The sequence below is a fragment of the Drosophila ficusphila genome, unplaced genomic scaffold, assembly GCF_018152265.1.
Source record: "Drosophila ficusphila isolate 14025-0441.05 unplaced genomic scaffold, ASM1815226v1 contig_414, whole genome shotgun sequence".
Lineage (NCBI taxonomy): Eukaryota > Metazoa > Arthropoda > Insecta > Diptera > Drosophilidae > Drosophila > Drosophila ficusphila.
The window spans coordinates 5,336,979-5,359,881 of record NW_025064328.1 but is presented as its reverse complement, the minus strand read 5'-3'; the positions used below and the strand labels follow the sequence as shown (position 1 = coordinate 5,359,881).

The following is a 22,903-nucleotide window of genomic DNA, read 5'->3' as shown; positions in this document are numbered from 1 at the left end:
CCAAAAGCAACACAATTAAGTGGTTTTGTACAATCTCCTTTCGGAATTATAAGTGAGCCTTATCGTACACGTACCTAATTTTCTGTATTATCTTAGCACGTAAAAAACACAGACCCAAGTACAAATAACAAACTTTATTATCAATCGATGCAAACATAATACAAGTAGCTTAGTTAGGTTAGTTCCTCAGGTTTAATATTTTGGGTGGATAATGCTGTTGTTGCTGGAGTATTATAGTTAGTGTGGTTTTGTGTGACTAATGGGTGTGACTGGGGTGCAGGATGCGGGATGCGGAGTCTCTACGATGACCGATTGTCCCATGCCACATGCGCATTCGATCCAGTTCCGGGTGCAGTGGGTTAGTCGAGGCTGCGGGCCATGAAGAGGGCCACGATGACGGTCAGGATGGAGAAGGAGTAGCGGAGGGCGCCGGCGCCACCGTCGCGACATGGCCATTCGTCCACATCCGAGCTGCAATTAGAGGCGGAACAGGCGAACAGGTGTAGTCTCGCGATCTCACAGATGCAATTGGTGCGCAAGCGGATACGAAAACGGATACGGATACGGATACGGATAGGAGGAGTATGGATATGGGTGCGGATATGGATATGGGTATGGATAGCGCTGGAGTGGATAGACAACATGATCTTGTGGCTCCTCATGGGGCACATAGTACAGTGGTTGGTGACGTGGTTGTGGTTGTTGTGGTTGTGGTGGTGGTGCTGGTGGTGCAGGTGCAGATACAGTTGGCGCACTGGAAAACACACATTGTAAGTGGACACTTATGATTGAAGCCTTCGTGGGTGGATTAGAAACCCTCCGATTGCAGCGGTCGTTTGTTATTCCATTACTTTCCACTAATGCTAATGATGTTAGTACAAATGATTGGTAGGAAACCCTTTGTCATACCTACCCAGCCGACCAACCCCAGCAGAGAAGTGAGGCAGTTTGTTTAGGCCATGAATGAGTTGGTGGAAAACAAGTGGCACATACATAGTATGCTAATGTTTAGCTTAGATTTCGGTTAATTTTTGTTGATTTTATTTCACACAAACACACAAAAGGACAGGAGAAAGGTGGAATCGAGTGAGTCAGTGAACTGAGACAGTTAATTGAGGGAAATGTTGAGGGTGTAGGGTGTAGGGTGAGTGACTGAGGGGGGGAAAACTGGGAAAACATTTCATTAGTGAGTGGGCCTCGGGTTACATAACTACACAAAATATATTCGAGCAGCATTTGGGTTTGGCTGTCGCCTTGGAAGGGATATTTACTTGATACCAATAACTCCGCAGGCTGCAAGAAAGAAGAGAATATTCATTACTTCTTTGAGCTTTTAAGAGATGAATTATTTGAATTCTTACCAATGCGGCCACCTGCATTGCCGGTCTTCTTGGAATCCGTGTGGTTGCCCAGGCCGAGATCATCCTCCAGTTCGTGGACGACAACTCCCCTGCCGATGACCGCCAGCTTGCCAGTTAAAGTGATCACAGGATCCGTGTAAGTGATGTCGACGATGCCCGTGGAGTTCGCCTCCAGGTTGCCCAGGTCACCAACGTGACGCACTTCGTGGTCGGGACCACCGTGATCAACCTGGGTATAAAAATAGTTATTAATCAGTTATCCTTTAAAATGTTCTGCAATCAATCAATGATCAGTAATCGATTAGGTATCATACGATCATTATAAATATTTAAAAGGATCATCCACTTACCTTATCGGGATTGTAATGAGCACCCATGCTGGTGCATCCATTGGTCAGATCTCCCTTCTCGTGGATGTGGAAGCCGTGCTTTCCCTCCTTCAATCCCTCCAACTGAATGCGGACATGGACATTCTGGCCACAGTCGTTCTGGGTGAAGGTCACGTTGCCCTTTACCTGGGTATTATCCGATTGCACGGGTCCGATCACATAAGCTATGGCTTGAATGGGCATATTGCGCTGCATTTAAGATAAAAGTATTAATTCGTAGGTAAAGAAATTGTCAAATGATTTCCAAAATTACCGTTTGAGCGGCCGAACAGATTGAGGCACAAAGTGCCAGGGTTACCACAAGATATTGCAACATGTTTAAGCTGAAACGAAAGCAATGTTACATTAGGCACGTGGGGTATAACTATAAATAAATATGTTTTATTAGATTTAGTGGCACAGGCTCGACAAATTTCAACTAGTGATGAGCCAATCTATTATCTTACATATCTGTAAGATCTAAAAATGTATAAATTCTTGATAGTAGGAACTTTGCAAAGATATTTCTCCAAATGTTTCTAATTTTCTTCACACCAAGCTACTTAGGTGTTTTGTTATAATCCCAAAGTCCACGATTCCAGCTCATCTCTGGCTTGGACGTCATCAGGTGTACTCTCACTTGATTCCATTAAAAGCGGTCAGTTGTGTACGGAATTGAAGCGCCTAGCCTCAATTTATGAAACGATTTGTGGGTCATATATGATGTGCGAACGGGTAATATTTATGTGTGTGAATAAACGATACCCAACGAAACTAAATGCAAACAGCCTTTTTCACAGGGTTAAGTGTGGCTGGGAGAAGGTCAATCAACAATCTCTTTTTCGTACGCACTTTGCTTCCAATGCCCGATAAATGAATTGCTCTCGGGTGAAATGGATGGGTGTCATAGTTTATTAGGGTTTTATTTGTTTATGGGTCCGGTTTCCCTAGACCTTATCAATGAGTTCGCCACACGCTTGTGGTACTGAAAACTCTTGTTCCTAGACGATCTTCAAAAGCGGTCAGTACCTGCTCAACAGGAATTCTTATCGTAATTTACGATTCTCACGACTGAATTTTGGCCCTATCTGACGAACTGGAAGTGCGATTACGGTACCAAAAGTATTTTTTGGGACCTACTTAAACTGGTTCAAGTTGTCACGATATGGATCGCAAATTGCAACTAATTGCCATCTTTTGTTCACCAAATACGGTCTATTAGGGCTTTTGCTTGCTGACTGAATATGATTGATTTGAAAATAATTCCTGGGTCTGGATTCAGCTGAAGTCGAAGTGCTGGGTAATGTTATGCTAATGAGACCCTCCCTATCTGAACAATATGATCATAAATTTGCAAACAATAAACCAAAGATTATTTGATTTTTCATTCAATGACTTCGCATCTAATTTAGACGCTGAAACTTTGCAGTTCTGAGATAAGAATGAGGCAAAAATTCTCGTGGAAAGATAGGAATTTGTAAACACTTGTTCGACAAACTCTTCACAGAAGAGAATTTTGCTAAAGCTTTAAACGGTGAAATATATTCATTGCAACCGACAAGCAATAAATATATTATTCATATCCGGACTCAAGTGCAGTTTTACCCACTCACACTTTGGGATTTATAACTGGTTACCTTAACCCACTCAAGGGCAAGCGGACAACGAACGCTGCCCAAAAAAAAGAGAATCAAAGCAAGAAAAGAAGGCTCTTTGGCAAGACGGAACTTAAATACCCTTGCAGTTTCTAAACTAACTAAGATTACTATCCTATTATTATTGTTCTGATTTTATATAACCGATTTATGATATAGTTGTTCCTACCTTTGTCCTAACTGCAAGAAGGTTTTTGGTAAACACAGATTGATGCTGACCAAGAATATATTTACTTTTGGGGATCTTCTTTACTACGTTTCAAATTTCTGTCTGGAGTTGCACTACCCTCAGCGAGGGTATAAATACGTGAAATAAACTGCGTTTTGCGGTAACTGGTTTTTGGTAATACGCAATCCCAGGTAATATATCTATATCTGGTTTTAATAATCGAGCAAACGAATAAATTCAAATTTAATTACACAATTCAACTTCAGCTTGACCTTATTCCAGATTTCTAGCCCTTGTTCTTCTTTTTTTTTGTTCTGCCAGTTGCGCACTCACCTTGTTAGCAACTATTTAATAATTGGGTAGTAATTGTTTTTTGCGAGAATAAAGCGATTGCACCTCTTTACCGTTGGAGAATTGCTACGAAACTGTTCCGAGGCTTTGGCGTTGCCATCGCAGGTCGACTCGCGGAGAGAATTTTGGGGGGATATTTTGGGAGAGCGGATACCGGAGAATGGAGCACCGAGCGCGCTATCTTGCAGAGCGGGGCAAAATGCAGTGGGTGGTCAGCACGATCGCGTGGGAGAGAGACGCGCTCTCCAGTTTATCTTGCGATTAGGTTACCTCTCGCTCTCTCGCAACATTACTACGATTGATAAAATGTTATTTTTGAGCCCTAACAGATAGAATTAAATATCTATTGTCCTGAACAACCCACTTAATATTTTAAATCACCAACAAAATATTATATAATAAATTCTATATAATAAAAATTATTTAAAATTACTTTGAGTGCTACACGCTAACGTGCTTTTCATTCAAATACCTTATCGCCGTAGCGTCACGAAAAGTGCCCCAGGCTCGTGCCAACAGTAATGGCTTAAAATATTGGCAGGCTTGAAGATTACGTTACCTCAAAAACACAACCTTTTCAGCAGGCCGTGATCCAATACTCTAAATAAAACACACATTGATTAGGTGAAAATATTCGTGTATTCACATTATTAAATTGTGCTAATAAAATCATCATACGTACATACAAAAATCACTGAATTATTAATAGCCAAGCCCTACTTAAACTTATTAAGTAAGTAATTGCAACACTACAGCTGCGAAAGAGTACTATCCTCTTGGGAGTTTGTTTAAATAACGCTATTCCTAATTATAATTTTGCACATGTCCGCCTGTTTTTTAACTCAATCGCCAGCTGGTGACGTTCGAGGTTTAAAGTACTTCGATTTACACTAAATTTGGTTGGATTGGGTTCCTAGATGAGTTTGTGTCTGCCCAAAGAGGCTGTGTGCATCGGACTGCAGTTCTCGATCAGCATGGTTTGGCCCTCGTCCGTGGGTGATCCTCCACTTTTGCTGTTGTTGTTGTGGTGAACCCTCTTCATGGGTCGCTTCCTCTCGAGATCCGCACAGGGATGCAGCTCCACGGTCTGCAGACTTTGCGCTCTCTGCAAAGACAGTCGAAGGGGTTTCTTGGGGGGAGTGGGTCGAGTGGTGCGCGTCTCTGTCGCGGGTTTCGCCTCGTTTTCGCTATCGAAGTCGAGGGACTTTACGCTCCTCATATCGCTCGGAAGACGGGCCTTCAGGGTATGGGCCTCACTTTGACGGGGCGTATCACGACGACGATCCAGTCTAAAATAGACAAAAAGGTAGAGGTTAGCCAGGTTGATTAAAGTTTATCAAAGGAGAAATAAAGTGGTTAGGACATTTATGAGTGTCTTAAAAACAAGTTAGATCTTTTGGTTCTATTTTTGAGTTTAAACCTTATAAAAACCATTACCATTAAAAATGATTTCTCTTATTTTTGCTACCTACCCATTGTAATGATTGAGATGCTCCACACTTCGCGCATGCGTGCTCATGAGATGTTCGCGATGAAGCTGCTGCTGTTGCTGGAGGGGATCCCTGGGGCGTTCCCTGTGCTGGCGATCCCGATGCCGTTCCTTCTCACGGCGATGGTGCTGCATGTAGGCCGAATCGCTATTTATCGAGATCTTCGAGGCGGACAGCGACTTGGAGGGCATGGAGTACATGTGCGGCAGACGATCCCTCAGATCGATGTGGGTATTCTCCTTGATCAGCGTCTTAGTGACATGTCCTGGTGGTGTTTGAGTAGCGGCTAGATCGTCACCCATCAGTTCGATGGGCTTGCCACCCACCAAAGTGGTAATGTAGTTGCCCCGCTGGAATATCAGGGGTTTCTCCGGCGGAGTTGACGGTGGTGAGGAGATGCTGATGCTGGTCACGTGCTGTGATTGGTTGGATGAAGTCTGGTGTGCCTGCTGGTTCTGCTGCTGGGAGGGATGATTCTCCTTCACCGTTTGGAGCTCCCGCACCTGCTCCTCCAAATAGGAGATGCGGTGCTGCAGCCTCATGTTGTTCTCCTTCTCCTGATCGAGCTGCTTTTGCGGAATGGGAACGGACTTCTTGCGCAGCACCACCATCTGACACTTGCCGGAGTTTCCCACCTGTTTCTGCAGCTCCTCCTTGGATTTTCCGGTGACCAAACGTCCGTTGATCTCCAGGATGCGATCGCCCTTGTACAGACCATCGCCCTCCAAGGCCCATTCCACATAGAATCCCGGCTGATCTGTTCTCTGTTGAGCTGCCCATCTTCCAGAGGTGGCATGCACGGCATGGAGACTCAGGGCGACTCCAGAACTGATGATGTTATAGAGGGTCTGGGCCTCCGGCTTGGACTTCTCCAGGCGGGCCTGCAAGGCACGAGCCTCCTCCACAATCGACAGCATCTGCAGTTCCTCCCTGCCAAGAGCATATTCCAGTTCGGCCTGACGGATGCGGATATCTATGTTGCTGCAAATAAATCGGAGTAAGTATTGTCGAACTGCTTTAAAGATGGGGTCTCCCTGTACTCACTCTGTAATGTCCAGTTTCTCCAGGGCACTCTTCAGGTTCTTGATCTTGATGCGCTTGTTCTCCGCCTCAGCCTTCAGTCGGTTCAGTTTTTGCTCGGCCGCCGGCTTCTCGGACTCGTCCAGAGGCGGTCCCGTGGGGCGTGGCAGCTTGCCCAGACAGAGCTGGATGCGCAGATTCTGGATGACAGCCTCCCGATCCTGAAGAGCCGATCTCAGTTCCTTGGACTCGCTGCGCGTGGATCGCGAGGAGAGCGTGCCGCCCAGAGAGCCACCCTTTCGCCGTCTTCCGGTGGTGGAACAGTGGGAAGTGGTGGTGGTGGTGGTGGTACTGGCAGTCTCCTGGTTCGTCTCTGCACTCGAGTGCAGACTGTACTTCACAGCACTGCCACAACCCTTCGGATTGAGAATGGTCTGCAACAAAAGAAGGTAAACAAAGAGGTGAGTTAATCTTATTAAGCACAAAGAAGTCAGGGAAGTAATGTAGTCTTGGGTTTATCTTGATAAGTAATGTATGCATATTTATTTTAAAGATTACACATCTCTTTGAGAAACTTATAGTATAAGCTGCCTGCGGGTTGTCTTCTTACTCCTTGGGAATATCGTACACCCCACACTCCCGATTGGCGGGTACAGAGACATCTGAAAGGCATTTGTCTCATTATTTAAATTTAAAAGAAATTATTCAAGGCCAAACCTATTTTCTTGGGATATGGCAAATTCAAATTGTCCATGATTTTGACAAACTCTTCTATATCCTTTGTCAGTCTGGGGTTATAACGCTTCTCCTCCCACACACTGCTTTCCAATTGTCCTCTACGATAATCAGATTATATAAAGATAAATATCCGATATATTGACTCCACTCACTTATAATCGTGTGCCGGATAAATGCGAAAGTTCTCCGGGAGAGTAAAGATCTTGCCGTGCACGTTGTTATAGAGATTTCGCGGACAACCCTCCTGGAAGTCAGTACGTCCACATCCTCGAATGAGGACGGTGTCCCCCGTGAAGACGCAACCCTGATCTTTGATCACATAGCTCATGCAGCCGTTTGTGTGTCCCGGAGTGGCCAGAGTATCTATCACATGGGTTCCAAAATCTATGCGATCCCCTTCCTTCAGGTGGCGATCCGCTTTTGCTCCACTGGCGGCGGCAATGACCGACTGACAGCCCGTCAACTTCCGCAACCAACCGCTGCCAGTTATGTGATCCGCATGCATGTGGGTATTGACTTGGGAAATACATGTATGATATGGTGAAATTATCTACGCATCCGTAAATAGATAGCTATCCCACTTACTGGCGTACTTTAATTGAAATCCAAGATCTTTCACCAGCTGTGCATCGCGTTTTGCCTGCTCCAAAACAGGATCAATGATCACTGCCTCTCCGTTCTTCAGATCCGCAAGGAGGTAACTATAGGTGCTACTCTCTCCATCAAACAGCTGAGATTAAAACAGTAAAAATCTCACTATGAAATTTCATAACACTCGAGATGATTACATACTTGACGGAAGAAGAAGTCCGGAGAGAAGGGCTGACGTTCGGGAAGACTCATGGTTCCAATAGAGCTCATAGGCCGAATATTACCGATCAAGGTGGTGGGGTTTTGGGTTGAGAGCCGCTTGAGGGCTGTTAGCATACTGGATCCAAGCACTCGCATTTTCCACTCGTATCTCAATCTATTTGGGGTTCGTTTCTATTCGTCCGACTTCGGGTGTAATTGGTGGGCTTGCTTGGAATCTGTTGGGGTTTCTATTTACCCACTGAACGTTCCAGTTGATAACTTCTGTTTTGCCAACTTATTTATAGTTAATCAGTATTGAGCTGGCTTTTCGAATCTGATAAAGTTCTCAATTCCATAAATTACTGATAATTGAGCACTTTTTGTTGATGTTTCGATTACAGTCTTTCGATTATCACAAATTTAACACTTGATCAGAGGTAAAGCATATCACTAACGAGTCGGAATTGGTTTACAAATAATGAACGATTTACACAATAATAAACAAATGTTTGGTGCACACAGAAAAATTTCAGCGGCACATCAGCTGAAGTGTTGAGTTTTACTGAGTTGAATTAGGGTGTGTTTGGGGAGCTTCCTCTAAAAGCTTTTGGGGAACCTGTTGCTTTGACGTAGCAAAAGCTTTTTGGGGACTACGTGATTCGCAGAACAAGTATTTCAATGCTAATATAGGTGTATCTAGGAGGTATTGCCAGATATATCATTGGAACAGGCATTACTTGGTAGTTTTGATTTAATATGCATAAATACATCTACTTACATAACTAATTTTATGGGTTTGAATTTTATTCGGCTTATAAGTCAGAGCAAAAGATGTACTTCCATCGCTCTATAATTTTAATGGATCTTTTTAAGCACACAAAACCGAAATCCGTTACAAAGTTTCGTTTCAGCTGCATTTACTTAATGTGCCCCTCAAAACTGCAACAACCACTTCTGGACGCAGTTTTCTTGCACCCCTTTGAATGCAACCCCTACTTTTTACCACCTTAAGAATGTAGTTGAAAAAATGTAGGAAATTATTAAGAAGGGAAATAATTTCGGACCGGACATTGTCCACTACTCCGTGTGAACGTGAGAACTTTTTTGGTCGCCGGATTTGGTTATAGATTTCTTGACTTTTCTCTCAGATCATAAATAAATTTGCATATCTTACGAGTTGGATTTCATTTATTAACAGCTCAGACGGGAAATCTATTTAGCATTCGCGTTGAGTAATTGGTGTAATTTTGTGGAAGGAATTAATTGACCGTATATGTGAGGTGAGGTGAGGAAATCTGGCGAAAGGAGAAGGGAACGTAATGCAACCCGACTTCAGGGTGCGGTTTTTGTAGGGTCTTTGGGTAGGGAAAGTAAAGGTATCGATTGCGTTTCGCTCTGCCTGTGATTACTTCACATTTGGGGGGAGTTGTTTGTTCAGCCTTTTGGTTATGGCCAATTTACTGCGTCTATTTATAGTTGCTATTACCATTGATGCGCCTACACAAAGCCCATGACTAAACACCTGCCAGTTAATGATTCGCATCGATGCTGTTTGTTGATTTTTGGCCAAACAAAACATATTCGTCACTCACTTTTGCTTTCAATCATTTGGCTGCGAGTGAAAGTTCCATTGTGGCGTCTGACTTCTTTCTACTAATTCGCCAGGCAGTATCTACTCCTCGCAAAAGATATATTTAGCCCGAAAAACACCAGTGATGAGGTTCAAATGGCCGAATGTTAAAGATTAGTGGGGTCATAAACACCTCATTTCCACAATCATAAGTGCAAAAGTGACTTTCTTTGAGCCAAAAAAAAGTTTGCAATATTACTCCACATTGCGCTTTTAATATTTACAATAGGAAATTCAAGGCACATGTGGAATTTTGTGAGTCTATTGAATTGTAATTTCACTTTTCACACACTTACCTATTCCACTCACTTCCCTCACATGGGAAAAACGATATTATCTGGTAAAAATATTGAGATACTCGGACTGCCAAACGTTTTAATGCAACTGCTTGAATGACTTTGCATTTGAAACTGCGTGAAAGTGTTGCTCAAAAATGCATTCGAATGGATTTGCAATTAATTGTTGTAATTTGTTTTGAACATATTCGTGTCCGTGTTTTATGTTGTTATTAACGCTTTATTAATCCATATTTATTTGGATTAAGGCGTGTCTATAAAATTTTAAAATGCACTGTGAAATAAAACAACATTGCCTACTTTGATTAAGCAAACAAATAAAACCGATAATTTGCAGTTTGGGCTTATGAACAACTTCGTGCATGATATTCTTGAAGTGTAATTAATCTTCGGACAATTTCTTTGGCTTTATTCGGTGTTTACTCGCTTGTATCTGGGATTTATGTTTGCCCATTTGCGAATTTCGTTTTCGTTTTCGACAACTTTCTAGCGTGTAGCGATGCAAAGTATCTGGGGTGAGTGCTTGCAGCTTATGGTTTATGGCTAATGCCTAATGCCCGATGCTTGTTTAAGCCCGTGCGTGTCTAATCTAATTAGCGTAGATAGTATTCGCGCACTTACATAATCGAATCAGACAATAGGGCGGTTCGCCGCCAATGGGTGTTGCATTAATTATGTTAGGTCTTACACAATGGGCCTATAGGTGCATGAGGTTTTTCCTCTGCAATCGAGGGAACTTACCATGGAGGCGGACTTCTGTTTGGCGAAGGCGCGATGATGCGCGGAAATCGGTTCGCTAACCACACTTCCGGTGTCCATGATCGAAGACTTCGCAATGTTCGTTTGCAGCTCTGAAATGGAGTAAGAGATACAGATACTTTAAGGCATGACCTCAAGTTGACAGTGATGTATAACTACATAACTACTGGTGAACTTTGAACCCATCGCTGGCAAGTGGACAGCCCCACAATTCGGTTCTACACCTCAGCTCGTTTCAAAGTCACTTTAATTTCACGTTCCGCTTGGCAGGGCAAAAACAATTGGTCTGCAATTTTCGGTTCGTCGGTCTTAACAACTTTGGCACGTTACATTTGCGATACGATGAAGACGCTTTAATTAAACTCCCCTGGCATCCAGAACCATCCTCAGAGTTCTCTTTTCACCACTCATATTGCACATCCGTAAACTTAGGAGTTTGAAGGAATGTTTTTCATGCAAATGAGGTGGTTACAAAAAACAACGCACTTTCGGTGGTTCGGGCGGAGTAACAAAGAAATGCATTCGATATGCAGATCTGCACAGCCGCAAGATACACACTCGAGATTGTATCTCGCGGATGAGGTTGCATAGATCACATTACTTAATGTGCCGGCAAAGACAACGGCGACTGCTCATTTCCCTCTTTTCTGGCTTTTCACTTGTTTGCCTTGTTTTTTTTTTCCTTTTGTCGGCACCCGAAGACAAAGCGTTTCATTCATACTGCAATTGTCATAGACACTTGTGACATACAAAATGTATCTCCCAGGGCTAACCGTTAACTTGGTTTTTATTGAGCGTTAAACGAAGAACAAGTTCTATGAAAAAGCAGTGCACATTGCGTTTGCTAGAAGTTTTCCACCCATAACCGATGAGCTGCTAAGTTAAAAGGCAAACTTTCGATGGGAAAGTTTGGAAATACTTTTCGGTTAATTATCTGAAGAGGTAGCTATTATCAGAGTTTTGGGGTGTGAATTTAAGCCTATGGTGTACATTTTTGTAGTTCCTTAATTCTTTATACAATAACATATTTAATGCCCAAAGTAAAGCCACTTCTAATTGGGATATGTATCTCTAGCATCTGTTTAACATTGTACTATTTAGCTTTGGGCTTAGGCTTGCGCCTTTTGCCTTCAAGATAAACCAAGCAAGTCATTAGTCTTGGGGAATAATTATCATGCTGGGACTGCCGCAAGCGACGTTCTACAAAATTTAGCTAAGAACTCCATCTACATCTTGTCTAACCCCATCTTTTGGGGCCTATCTCTCCGCTTGCGTGCTGGGACAGGAACTAGATACATAGAACCCCAGGCGACGAGGGGAGTGCTAGTGCCAGTGCGAGTTTTTCGGGCCAGGTTGGGTTACCTTGCCCAATGTGGGCCTATCATTAATCTAATTTCGCCTTAATGCTTAATTGTGGAATGGAGAAGGGAGTGATACCTGCTTAGAGAGCTTTGAGTGAGAACTACGACGAGTACTCGCACATTAGCAGCTGGATTTGAATCTATCTCTTGCGGCCGATTGTACTTTGTTAGAACGCTTTGCTAATGAGCTGAAATTATGGGGAACTGGGGAGAGGAATCTGTCAGGAATTTACAAAGTATCTAGCGTTCGCCAAATTGCACCAGTGTCAGTTACAGTCCACAATTGGCTGTGGGAAAAGTCTGTCAACCGTGAAGATCGTTCAACTAAACCCTCTTCAGCATACTGGTTAAGTATACTCGTACGTACACATACTATATGAGAGCAGACTTATATGCATGTAATTATTATTCTTCAATTTGCGTGCCCAGCTCTGAAGGGTTCCCCGTGACTGTCTTAATATTTAATAGGAACGAGAGCAAGTGCAGCGGGAGCCGAAGAACCCGGCTTCCCAGGCCCCGGGTCTTAAAAATGTGGGCTCTGAAGCCACTGAAGCGCAACCAGACCAAGAACAAGTGCCCTCTACTCCATAATCAAGTCATTAGGGAGTGTTACGTGAAGGGGTTTCGGTAGGGAAGCCTATATAATTAAACAAAATGCCATCTCGAGCAACTGATCTACATTGCTGGTTTAAGCTAATTAAATTCAACCCAAACTATGAGGCTAAAACCGTAATAACATCGTATTCTATATTCTATAAAAATGAGCTGTCTTTAGGGAAATGCTGGCAATTTGAAGTCACTCGAAATACTTGAAAGTAAATTACACATTTTAAAGCCCACACTTTACCTCACGCTACCATCTCCATTAGCCAAAGAACAGAGTGAGCCCTGTAATCATTTCCATTTGGACTTCATTTATGTTGAGCGCGTTTCCGGCGTTTCAGTCAAGTTAGAGGAGTGAAACTGACAAAAAGCCGAGTTTATGAAGCAATTTGACTCAAGGTAGCGCTGCAATGCAATGTCTTGCAGTCAAGAACAAGCTGCGAATTGTGGTATTACTGTTACTCCTAAATTCAAGCTGCAAATTGCATTTTCAAAGCTGATGGCCACGCAAGTGGAACGCTGTCCAGCGGTTTTCAGTTGGCAAGTGAAACTTGTTCGGATGCGAATTTTCCGGTCTAGCCGAGATATCTCACACAAAATGACCCAAAAAGCCGCGAAATGATGACTAGTTGGATGAAATTGATGTCGCCAAGGTCCCGGGGGATCAGCTCTAACTTGAATTCAAACGGGGACTCTGAGAATCATGCTATAAATTTTAATCAGCAGAGATCGAGATCTCGATCTGGTATCTGGTATCTTCAATAGCCATATATCAACTGCAGTCCGTTCCGATGTCGACAGTTTGTTACGTGTATGTTGAAAACATCTGCCCACGCTTCAAATGCTTGGTTTTATGTAAATTCAATAGCTTGGAAATCAAATCAAATTTCTGTCTATCGTGCGGGGGGCGTTATCCAATCCGCCCCTCTTGTGTTACTTGTATATTTTAATTTTATTTCCAAACGCGCCTAAGAAATTGTTGCGAGATGAGCTCAGTGCGCGCCCACAAATTGCTGAACAATGCAAGAATATTTTGCTCAATTACCTAAATGGAGATGACACCTGGTTATAATACGTACAGGGTGCGCCATCTCGCGCTTCGGTATGAAAATATTAAATAACTTTGGAAAAAAACAAAAATTCATGGAAAATGTTTTACATTTATTTAGATTGATCCTTTACAATTCATTTGAGTTAGTTTTTGAACACAATATCGACTAAGTGACTTCCTTTGTTCTTGATGGCAAAAAGTGTCCTTTTTCGAGCATTTTCCATTACTTTATTGAGAAATCAGCCGATATATTGGCCATTTCGGTGCGAATACTCTCCTTGAGCTCTGTGATGGTCTAGGGCTTGCTTATGTATACCCCACAAAAAGAAATCCGGCGGGGTCAAGTCCGGCCAGTCGATATCGCCTCTTTTTGACACAACGCATCCAGGAATTTTGCTGCAAAAACTGCATGGTTTCGTTTGCTGTGTGACATGGGACCCCGTCCTGCTGTAACCAGAAATTTTCTAGACCCTTCAAAAACTAACTCAAATGAATTGTAAAGGATCAATCTAAATAAACATAAAACATTTTCCATGAATTTTTGTTTTTTTCCAAAGTTATTCAATATTTTCATACCGAAGCTCGAGATGGCGCACCCTGTATATAGTTGTCTATATACCATACGCGTAATAACTTGATTTCAAGCTTTGACTGTTTCGCTTCGGCTGATGCTAATGCGAAATGTTAACAGCAGATAAGAGTTCTGTTAACTTTTTCCAGCTGTTAGAAGCGTTCTGGCAGGGGTAGAGTCTATTGCGCTTTGGCCAGCATTTTAACAGAGCCTCTTTAGCTCAGTGGCAGAGCACTGGTCTTGTAAACCAGGGGTCGTGAGTTCAATCCTCACAGGAGGCAGATCTACGAAATTCATTTTTATTTTAATAAATATTTTAATTTTTTCTCTTCTTTTCAGCAAGGTTAAAATAATTATCAAAATTGCCTTAATTCAGTTTCTGTAACGTTTCGACGTATTAATAACCTTTATGAATAAACATTTGCCCTGCGGGCATGACGCCAAATTAGGTTTGTTTTGTACATATTTCCAGTGTGGCTTTCCTATAAACCTTAACCCCTGACTGGCTGTGTGGTTTCCCAACACCTGCGCCCTGTCTGTTCGAGTTATTTACGAGCTGAAATATTTCTCTTGGCACTAACACACTACGGCAAATACAAATTAGCCCAGCTTGGCAATTGGCCCGGCTTGTCGGGCATTATTATGTGTGCACAAGTGTCACAAGCGCAGCCCCGACATTGATAACTTTAATCGCCTCGGAGGCTGCTCGCTACATGGCCAACAAAATGGACCAGACCGCGGCCGAGATGGCCTGACAACTGGCTAAGAATATGCTTAATGGACTTGACATAAATATGGAAATTTCTTTGTTTGTTTTGGGGTTTATATCTTTCTTTTTATGAACCCTGAGAGACTTCCAAAGAAAAGGTCGTTGGTTTGTTTATGTGGCTGGCAATTCTAATAAACTATTGTATTATTTCATAATCTGAAAAACTATGCAGTCGGGGTCAGCATGTTCGCTTTATACATCACACCAAACACCGAAATATATACAGTTCCGTTTTCTTCAGTGATCACTGTACTATTTGTTTTGCAGCTGTTGCCATTTTAGCTGATAATTGCCCATCATTTTCAGTGGGCAATTAGTCTGGGGTACATTTTGAAAAAGAGTGTGTATAGTATGCCGTTCACAGTTAGAATGTCAGCTGTCTTGAGATCGAGATGCAGATTGGGGTCGCGAAAGTCTCCGCACTGGACAAATCACTTATGCAAATCAATTCTAGAAAGTTAGCCAGCGATTAGGCGCTCTATGAAAGTGCAAATTGCCCTCGCCGGAGATCATAAATACGATCGAAATGAAAGCGAAATCGATGCCGGTAGTTTTGGCTTGGTTTATTTTGTGGAAACAGAAGAGATTTGCAGCTCTCGTTTTAATTGTTACAGCGCCTCGCTGAATGAAAGTGAAAACCGCAACCGAAACAGTTAGTCCGAATAGTCAACATACACAGGTCGACGATGTATGCAAAGCTATCTACCCGAATCTCGGCTTTCTATTCCCACTTAATGGGTGAAGTAGACAAAACAAAAGTCAGCACAAATGCGTTGATGCATCTCGGTCCACACATAGACAAGAAATCACGACATGAAGCCCACATAAAAATAAAATACAGTCATTCGAAAATTAGCATATCCAACAAATACCCAAAAAACAAACTTTGATTGGGTTGTTAGCATTGAAAAAATCAAAAACACAGACGAAATTCAAAGACGAACAGCCAATAGAATCCGGAGAATATGTAAATGACACTCTAGAGACCCCAAAGACATCCTGTCGTAAAGGGTTTGGCATTTCAATGAAGAAATGGAAACGGAGAATACATTTCGGTCACAAGCCGATCAATTGTTATTCAAATGCAGGCAGTGGATCCCAAAAGGAAATATCTAATTAAAATTAATGACAAAAGCGAGATGGGTGATATGCCGACTGAGACACAGACAGAACCTGCCACTGCATCTGAGCCACGATTCGAAAGGGGCAGCTAGAACGTATTAAGTTCGTAGATTGTGATTCAACCGCAAAATTCTAATACGTAATTATATGGTCAGAGATCGAGACATATTCGACTGATTGATTGTGGCTGCTTAGCGGAATTCTACTGGGAATTCCAATCCCATAAGTTTGTCAGTGAAACTTTGAACCTGGTTGTGGCATAATGAGCAAAAACCAAACTATTTACTGCCTTATCTGCCACTCATCAAAAAAGCAAATCGCGTTTTAATAGACTGCTGGCTGACTGATTTATTTTGCAGCATTTTTAGTTTTCTCTGCCGCTTTTGTTATGATAAGGAAAGAGTTATAAAAGAGTTTGAAAGCTCCTCTATAAATATTCAGATATCAGAATCGTTTACCCACGAACGTGGGCATTATGCAAGACAAGTTCCAACTGAAGATCATCAGTAGGAGCGGCCTTCTGCAGAGCAAAAAAAAGCAAATAGGTACCGGATAAAATTGCTCCATCATCATTATTATTTTAGCTGCGACGACCCCGTTTGCTGTAAAGGGGCCGCACTGTATTTTAGAATGCAACAATTGATCGCTGCTTAACCTTTCGCTTTCCGCAAGTGATTTTCGCTCTTCGATTGAAGCCATTGTTGCCGACGATGAAAACTACTTACCAGCTTAAAGTATCCCAGTTAAAAGTCAACCAACAATTTTGAACAATGGGAATGTGCTCAAATCAATGGCAACATTTCATTTCATTGCATTTGATTGGTTTGTTTTTGCAGAGGGAGGAAAGCCGCAATTTGGTGTATTGTATTGTGCCAATTATTTACACTTGGGAAATAAATCAATGATGTCAATGCTTAAACCGTTTGTTTGAAACCGCATCGAAACCGTGGCTAAAACGCGATCGGCACATTTAATGTTAATTTTTTTGTTAATTATTTCCGTTTGCAGTAGTTAATTTAATTATCATATTTCCTCTGCTTGTTTCCTTTGTTTATGGTAAACACAGGAAATTTACTCTCCAATGGGATCGGTAAACAAGTAAACAAAACACACAAATTCACATAGACCGTAGGAGTTTTATATCCGTTTTCCTTTTAGGTTGTTTGAAGAAGGTTCACGAGGACGAGAACTATTCACGAAATCGGCTTGGGATTATACACAGAGCATGCGCGCACACCCGATCTCCTCGACGATTGGATGAGGTCTGAGTCCATGATACTGGTATGAGCCATGGCAGAATGAGTATATGGTAGTCTCATCGGCTCCTAAATCGTTCGGGTTCAGTCTGTTCATGGTAGAATTATACAAGGTAGTCTCGTCGGCTGCAAAATCGTTCGGGTTTTTTCCCCTATCGACCCGAACCCATAGAAAAACACTCTCTCTCTCGCTCTAATTGTAGTGTCGATAGGGGAAAAAAAGCCGACGAGACTACCTTGTACTTATTATACCATGAGTCTGTTAACGTTCAGTGTGGACTTCATAGCCAGGCGGGCATTACATGAAGCCGCTCTCTGGGTTTAGTTTACCTTTCTTCGACTCTCTTTTTCACCGCACCCTCCCTTTAAATTCAGTGTTGCCCTGAGTAGGTTACAAAAATAGCTAAGCGCAATACAAGATTGGGAAAAACTTTGTATTCGAATACATAAGTTTAGTTTACCATTAAATTTCATAGCAACAAAAAAAAAAAAAAAAATAAAATTGAGAGTTAAAAAGCTATAAATACTTTGTAAAGTAATATAATATAATTTACAGATGAGTGAGTTTACAAATGAAATCTTTTTTTTTTTTATAGCTTGAAAATAGCTATGTTCATAAAACTGGTGGTAGGTGGGTGAGCAAGTGAGAGAGCGCTTGTAAAACGAAGAGTAAGTAGTGTCGAAGTGCACTGGTCTCCAGATTTTTTGGGTTATAGTGCGACCAACCCGCTGCGATCGAAATGGTTAATGGTTAATAGAGTTCCAGTGCATTGAACTCCACTCCCTCGTCTTTCGGTGGGTGTCTCTGCCTATTTTGACAGCTGCCGCTGCATCCGAGATTTTACGATGCACTGCGCATCTTAAACTGCTCATTTGCCTGCCGCTCCAGTTGCATCATCGCCTTCATCATCATCGACATATGGCTCTCGGCTTATATGGTGCCCTCTATCTGCCTTTTATCTCCGGCGTTTCGCTCCGATGAGTCCGCTCGTGCGCAAAGTCAATTAAAATGATCACAACAATCCCGAAAAAAACCCTTTACCCTACATCGGGGGTAAAATCCGCATGCGTAGGGGTTGATGGCGTTGATTGTATTTCCCTTCATTAAGTGCAACCCAAAATAGATACACAACGCAGCCAAAACTCAAGAGCGGCATAAATCAAAATTAAACAAAAATTAAAACGGGTAAAAAAGAGGATTACACATGCGCCTCTCGCGCGTTTTAAGTGTGCTGTATTTTAACCCTCGGCCCGCCTAATTGCAAAACTCTTTCGGGTTGATATCGTTTCGATTAGCTAATGTGAGGCAGGGCCACTGCCTATAAATCAAAACCCCCGAGTGAAATGTGCTTTACCGTTAGACCGAGTCTATTACCGAATCCGCTGAAAGCGTCTCGCTCATTTCCATACGCGTTTGTGGCTTCAGTCTTTCGTTTCTTCAGCGAGCCAAGACAAAAGATTGAGAATGCGGAGAATCGAAGAGATATTGGTTGCCTGTCGAATAATAAAAAAAACACCAAAAAAATAGAAAAAAAAACACTTCCTCTCCGGGAAGAAAAACAAAGGAAAACCACTTGACGCTGTCAGTTACGCGACGCCACTTTTTATGGTTTTTCATTCCGAACAAAACAAACAACGACACCGAGAAAAAAGACCGCAAGTGGCTGGAAAAACTTGACTTGCTTTGGGTTTCCCTTGATTTTCCGAGAATAAGATTGAGTCTGAATTTGGGATCGGTTCTGTAATTGAGGCGGAGGTCGGGGCCAAAGGCCAAGCCAAACACTATAAACTCGAACATTTTGTGGCACTTGAGAAATGGGAAAACAGAGGAAGAGCCCTGTTTTCCGTAATTTATGCCAAGTGGATGAGATTCCAATGGCCGAACAAGTAGCCGCTTGCAACCTCAATTAAAACTGAATTTATGCCATCGTAAAGTAAACACGGAGCTACCTGGACATTTTCCGCTGCCGATCCTCTACTTTTCATGTTTGGTTTGAGGTGTGCGTGTCCATGGAGCATATCCAAGATCGCAGGTCTACATAAATTGTCTCACTAGCTACAGAGCAATAGAACCGGAACTCGATCGCGTTTTTGGTCGCCTTCAAGGTCCTGTGGCAGGTGACAGGTGCCCTCGATTTAGGGGATCGGTCTAGTTTAATGTGAATTTGACTAAAGGGAGACTATGATAACTTTGTCACGGCATTTCCATAATTATGCAGTTCCCTGTGGAGTTATTTTAGATGGGCTTACATATATTAATGGGGCATGCAAAAGGGTTACAATACTTAAAATATTAAATTAAGTGAATATTTTGGTAGTATGTGCTTGTAAGTAGCCGGTATACTCAAAAATGGTACATAAATGATGATAAAATGATAGTTTATTCAATGACTTTGATCCACGCTCACCCTTTCATTCTATGCTGAACAAACTAAACCAGGTTTAAACACATTGCAGTTAATACATTCTACAGAAGTAGAGAACAATACTAAGATATAGCTAGTTACGAGGTAACTTTACTCTTAACTACATTAGCTCCCAAAAAAGTGTTGACCGAACTCCCACGCAATCTCAGGTAACCGCGCAAGGAGGTAAACTCTGCCTCCTGTGAGGATTGAACTCACGACCCCTGGTTTACAAGACCAGTGCTCTGCCACTGAGCTAAAGAGGCCCACATTTTGAGGGCGCCCCAGTAGCGAATTTCAGTTGCTAACTGAGAGCTTGGCTTGCACTTCACGCGTTCTATATCTTGTATCTGCCCGAATAACACAAAAGATAGCTGTCGCAGAAAAAGAACATATGTTGACACAGTTGGGCTGCTCTTGTTCTTGTTCTTGTTTCGTCGGCTGTCGCCGAGCTGATAAATGCTTTCCAACGCAATTAAGAGAAAGGTGGAGTGGCAATAGAGACACAAGGTCAGGCCGACCGGATATTAATTTCACAAAGATTACACACATTCAGCGGATAATCAACATTAAGATCGGCTCTTGGGCGCTGCGCTTCAGTGGCCCATGACAATTAGGGTCAGAAAGAAAGAAATTCGGCAGCCTGTTCACCTGTTGCCAAGATGTAGCCATTAGGGCTTCCCTGAAAGCCAAGACGACATGCCTGATGAGCAAATATTTTCACATCATCATTTTGATTACCACGCATCTGCGAGATACATATATATATATATACATATATACTTTTGTTGAGTGCAGTTCGATTTCAGTTTCGAGGCAGCAGTGCGTGCAAAATGGATCAACGATCTTTGCGCTTCGCTACCAGCCGTAAAATCAACTGCGCTTCGGGTCAGAAATTTTCCCCAGAAACTCCGATCGATTAGCTCCCATATGTTGGCCCAAAAGATCGAAGAGTTTTACAAAGGGCACGCAGCAGGATCGGAAAAGGAAAAGACAAGCAACTGTCGCGTGCTGAGTTGTAAAATTTTAACAGCTGCCGTTAATGTGTCGAGGGATAAATGAATTGCCTAAAATTACCCGAAGTGCCCAAATTGCCATCAAATCGCATTAAAACGAGCAGACCTAAACCGCAAAAAAGGATTTCGTATGAGCATTAAGCTGACTAATTCTCCCTGTCTCCCTGTTTTTTTTGCCAATCAATCCGAAAAGTGTCAAACGAAAACAATGAGCACAAAGAATTGGGTAAAAAATTGCTTGATTTAGTGTAAAATTGCAGCAAAAAAAAAACGAGACAACGGAGAGAAATATGAGGCTAATACTCGCTGACAGGCAAAGGACATTACATCAATGGCTCGTCGTCATTAGCATCCCGAAAAAAAAATCGCAGACAAAAAAATATATATGCTGGGTAGGGGAAATCGGCCCGAGGCAATTCGTCACAGTCTGACATTTGGGATACTCATCCCCTGGCACCAATCAATCCCAGGTTGTAACTGTATTACGGATGGCTGGATGTGACAGCTTATGATCCCGACCCAAATCGAGGTCCTGCGCATGCGCCACGTGCCTTTTCCCCTTTTCCCCGTTTCCCGTTATCCCCGCTTTCCCGTTTTCCCTATTCCCTTTTGGCCAGCTGCCTCCGACGCCGCTCTTCAAAATTGGATTGTTTCAACCCCCTCATCGGCTTGAAAATTCATTTCGTTTAGCTTTTGTTTTCCACTTGAGCTGAAGCACTTTCCATTGTTGCCTTTGTAAACACACACATTGCAGTGCATTTTTTTGTTCGTGTTTTGCTTTCTTTTCGTCTATTTTTATTATTTTAAGTTTTTAATTAATTTGAACTGATTTCGGTCTGAAGAGTTTTCCACGCAACGCGTTTACGCTAATGGAACTTAAATTGAATTAAGGCTTTTGTGCACTTCCATTGACCCCAGCGACATTTCCAGAGCAAAAAAGGGGGAACTCATGTGGAGAAGAGGGTTATTGGTTGATCAGGAAACGCAGAAAGAAATTAGAAATCACTGAGAAGAAAATTCTTCCAAGGGAAACGCCAGTAGGTACTTCAAAAAAGAAAATCATAGAAAAGAGTTGAATGAGAATTTAATTGAAATTTGATTCCTTCCGTTGATGGAAAAGTGACAGCTTTAGAAAAATTATAATGAAAGACAGAAACGTAGAAACCTCAAATTGAAATGTGTTAACTGAAAAGTTGAATGGATCAATGCATCACTGTTGTCAATCACACTTTTGATGAAAAGCCATTGAAAGATTTCTTTCAATTTGGTTCATATTATGGAAATCAAATTTCAAGCAAACCCTTTTCAATAATTGAAAACTCTTTATGCCTCTTCCAATTTAAAACTTATGTTCCAACACTTTTAAATAGATAAACCAAAATAATAAATACGATTTCCATCTAATATTTAAGTCGACACCTAATTTATGGACACAAATTTGTTGATTTAGCATTATTTCGCTTACCTTCGCTCTATGAAATTAAGATGACATTAGCTTACTAATCAGCCAAAAACTTGTATATCAGCTGAAAACAACTTGATTCCGATCACCTTAGACCTTAATTTATTTAAATGCTTATCCGAACGTTCAAAATTAATTAAGTGGCACACTTTAATTTGCATATAAACCAACTTGGCACATAAACAAATAAAAAACCTCGGCTGGCAATTGAGTACAAGATCCATAAAATCCATTTTCAAGACTTTTCAGACAATGGCCAAAATGCAAAAGTTTGTTATAAATTATTTATGACGTTTCCCAAATGTCAACAGCCAAATGCGTCGCCCACCAAATGACATTTGTCGGCAATTGAAATGCATGTGGTTCGGAGGAGAAAAATGTTTCTAATTATGAAGCTGTGTATTTTTTTTTTTTGTCTTTTGTTGACAAACTAAGGCAGGAAGGTGCTCAGCCTGGCTTAAACACAATTAAGTTGCTGCAATTAATTTCGGTTTTATTTGATTGTTGTCTGTGAACGGGCTGTGAGTTTTCAGTGCAAAACAAGTTGACATGAATACCTGCAAAAAAGCCCAGACAACAACAAAGAGTTGACAATGGCAGACACAAAACGACAATGCAAAACGGAAGTTTAGTATATTGCAAAATAAAGAACGCAACA

The 22,903-nt window shown here is 41.9% G+C and overlaps 3 protein-coding genes and 2 non-coding genes across 6 annotated transcripts; 1 reads left to right on the top strand and 4 right to left on the bottom strand.

The window, feature by feature from the left end:
* Window positions 1-119: 119 nt before the first annotated feature.
* Window positions 120-3,997, bottom strand: LOC108086408 (extracellular superoxide dismutase [Cu-Zn]). Of its 2 annotated transcripts, none has more exons than XM_017183311.1 (6): window positions 3,887-3,997; window positions 2,004-2,073; window positions 1,712-1,939; window positions 1,362-1,590; window positions 1,272-1,293; window positions 120-471 (listed from the first exon to the last, which is right to left on the bottom strand). In XM_017183311.1, the coding sequence occupies exons 2-6, from the start codon at window positions 2,064-2,066 to the stop codon at window positions 360-362; spliced, it is 654 nt and encodes a 217-aa protein (XP_017038800.1). In that variant the 5' UTR covers window positions 2,067-2,073; window positions 3,887-3,997; the 3' UTR covers window positions 120-359. The 2 variants fall into 2 exon arrangements, with proteins under 2 accessions (XP_017038800.1, XP_017038799.1); XM_017183310.1 differs by lacking the exon at window positions 120-471 and adding an exon at window positions 478-754.
* Window positions 3,998-4,524: 527 nt separating this feature from the next.
* Window positions 4,525-17,359, bottom strand: LOC108086402. Its single transcript, XM_017183303.1, has 5 exons — window positions 16,832-17,359; window positions 10,612-10,721; window positions 6,439-6,848; window positions 5,377-6,375; window positions 4,525-5,193 (listed from the first exon to the last, which is right to left on the bottom strand). The coding sequence occupies exons 2-5, from the start codon at window positions 10,687-10,689 to the stop codon at window positions 4,818-4,820; spliced, it is 1,863 nt and encodes a 620-aa protein (XP_017038792.1). The 5' UTR covers window positions 10,690-10,721; window positions 16,832-17,359; the 3' UTR covers window positions 4,525-4,817.
* Window positions 6,929-8,507, bottom strand: LOC108086407 (persulfide dioxygenase ETHE1, mitochondrial). The gene is made up of 5 exons (XM_017183309.2): window positions 7,945-8,507; window positions 7,738-7,882; window positions 7,305-7,668; window positions 7,132-7,250; window positions 6,929-7,076 (listed from the first exon to the last, which is right to left on the bottom strand). Exons 1-5 carry the CDS (start codon window positions 8,098-8,100, stop codon window positions 7,021-7,023), a joined length of 840 nt encoding a protein of 279 aa, XP_017038798.1. The 5' UTR covers window positions 8,101-8,507; the 3' UTR covers window positions 6,929-7,020.
* On the top strand, window positions 14,425-14,496 carry Trnat-ugu. Its single transcript has one exon. It is a non-coding gene; the product is annotated as a tRNA-Thr (tRNA).
* A 2,602-nt stretch (window positions 17,360-19,961) lies between the features above and the next one.
* Trnat-ugu lies at window positions 19,962-20,033 on the bottom strand. Its single transcript has one exon. It is a non-coding gene; the product is annotated as a tRNA-Thr (tRNA).
* Window positions 20,034-22,903: the final 2,870 nt, after the last annotated feature.

What these genes read in the sequence shown, in the direction of transcription:
- LOC108086408 (XM_017183310.1), bottom strand. Translation starts at nt 2,066, where the DNA reads ATGTTGCAATATCTTGTGGTAACCCTGGCACTTTGTGCCTCAATCTGT. An exon ending in TCTGTTCGGCCGCTCAAACG is followed by an intron (nt 1,940 to 2,003) that starts GTAATTTTGGAA and finishes TCTTAAATGCAG; the next exon opens with CGCAATATGCCCATTCAAGC. An exon ending in TGCGGAGTTATTGGTATCAA is followed by an intron (nt 755 to 1,271) that starts GTAAATATCCCT and finishes TGTGTTTTCCAG; the next exon opens with TGCGCCAACTGTATCTGCAC.
- LOC108086407 (XM_017183309.2), bottom strand. Translation starts at nt 8,100, where the DNA reads ATGCGAGTGCTTGGATCCAGTATGCTAACAGCCCTCAAGCGGCTCTCA. An exon ending in ATTTCAATTAAAGTACGCCA is followed by an intron (nt 7,669 to 7,737) that starts GTAAGTGGGATA and finishes GTATTTCCCAAG; the next exon opens with TCAATACCCACATGCATGCG. An exon ending in TATCCGGCACACGATTATAA is followed by an intron (nt 7,251 to 7,304) that starts GTGAGTGGAGTC and finishes TGATTATCGTAG; the next exon opens with AGGACAATTGGAAAGCAGTG.
- LOC108086402 (XM_017183303.1), bottom strand. Translation starts at nt 10,689, where the DNA reads ATGGACACCGGAAGTGTGGTTAGCGAACCGATTTCCGCGCATCATCGC. An exon ending in GAGAAACTGGACATTACAGA is followed by an intron (nt 6,376 to 6,438) that starts GTGAGTACAGGG and finishes ATTTATTTGCAG; the next exon opens with CAACATAGATATCCGCATCC. An exon ending in CATCTCAATCATTACAATGG is followed by an intron (nt 5,194 to 5,376) that starts GTAGGTAGCAAA and finishes TGTCTATTTTAG; the next exon opens with ACTGGATCGTCGTCGTGATA.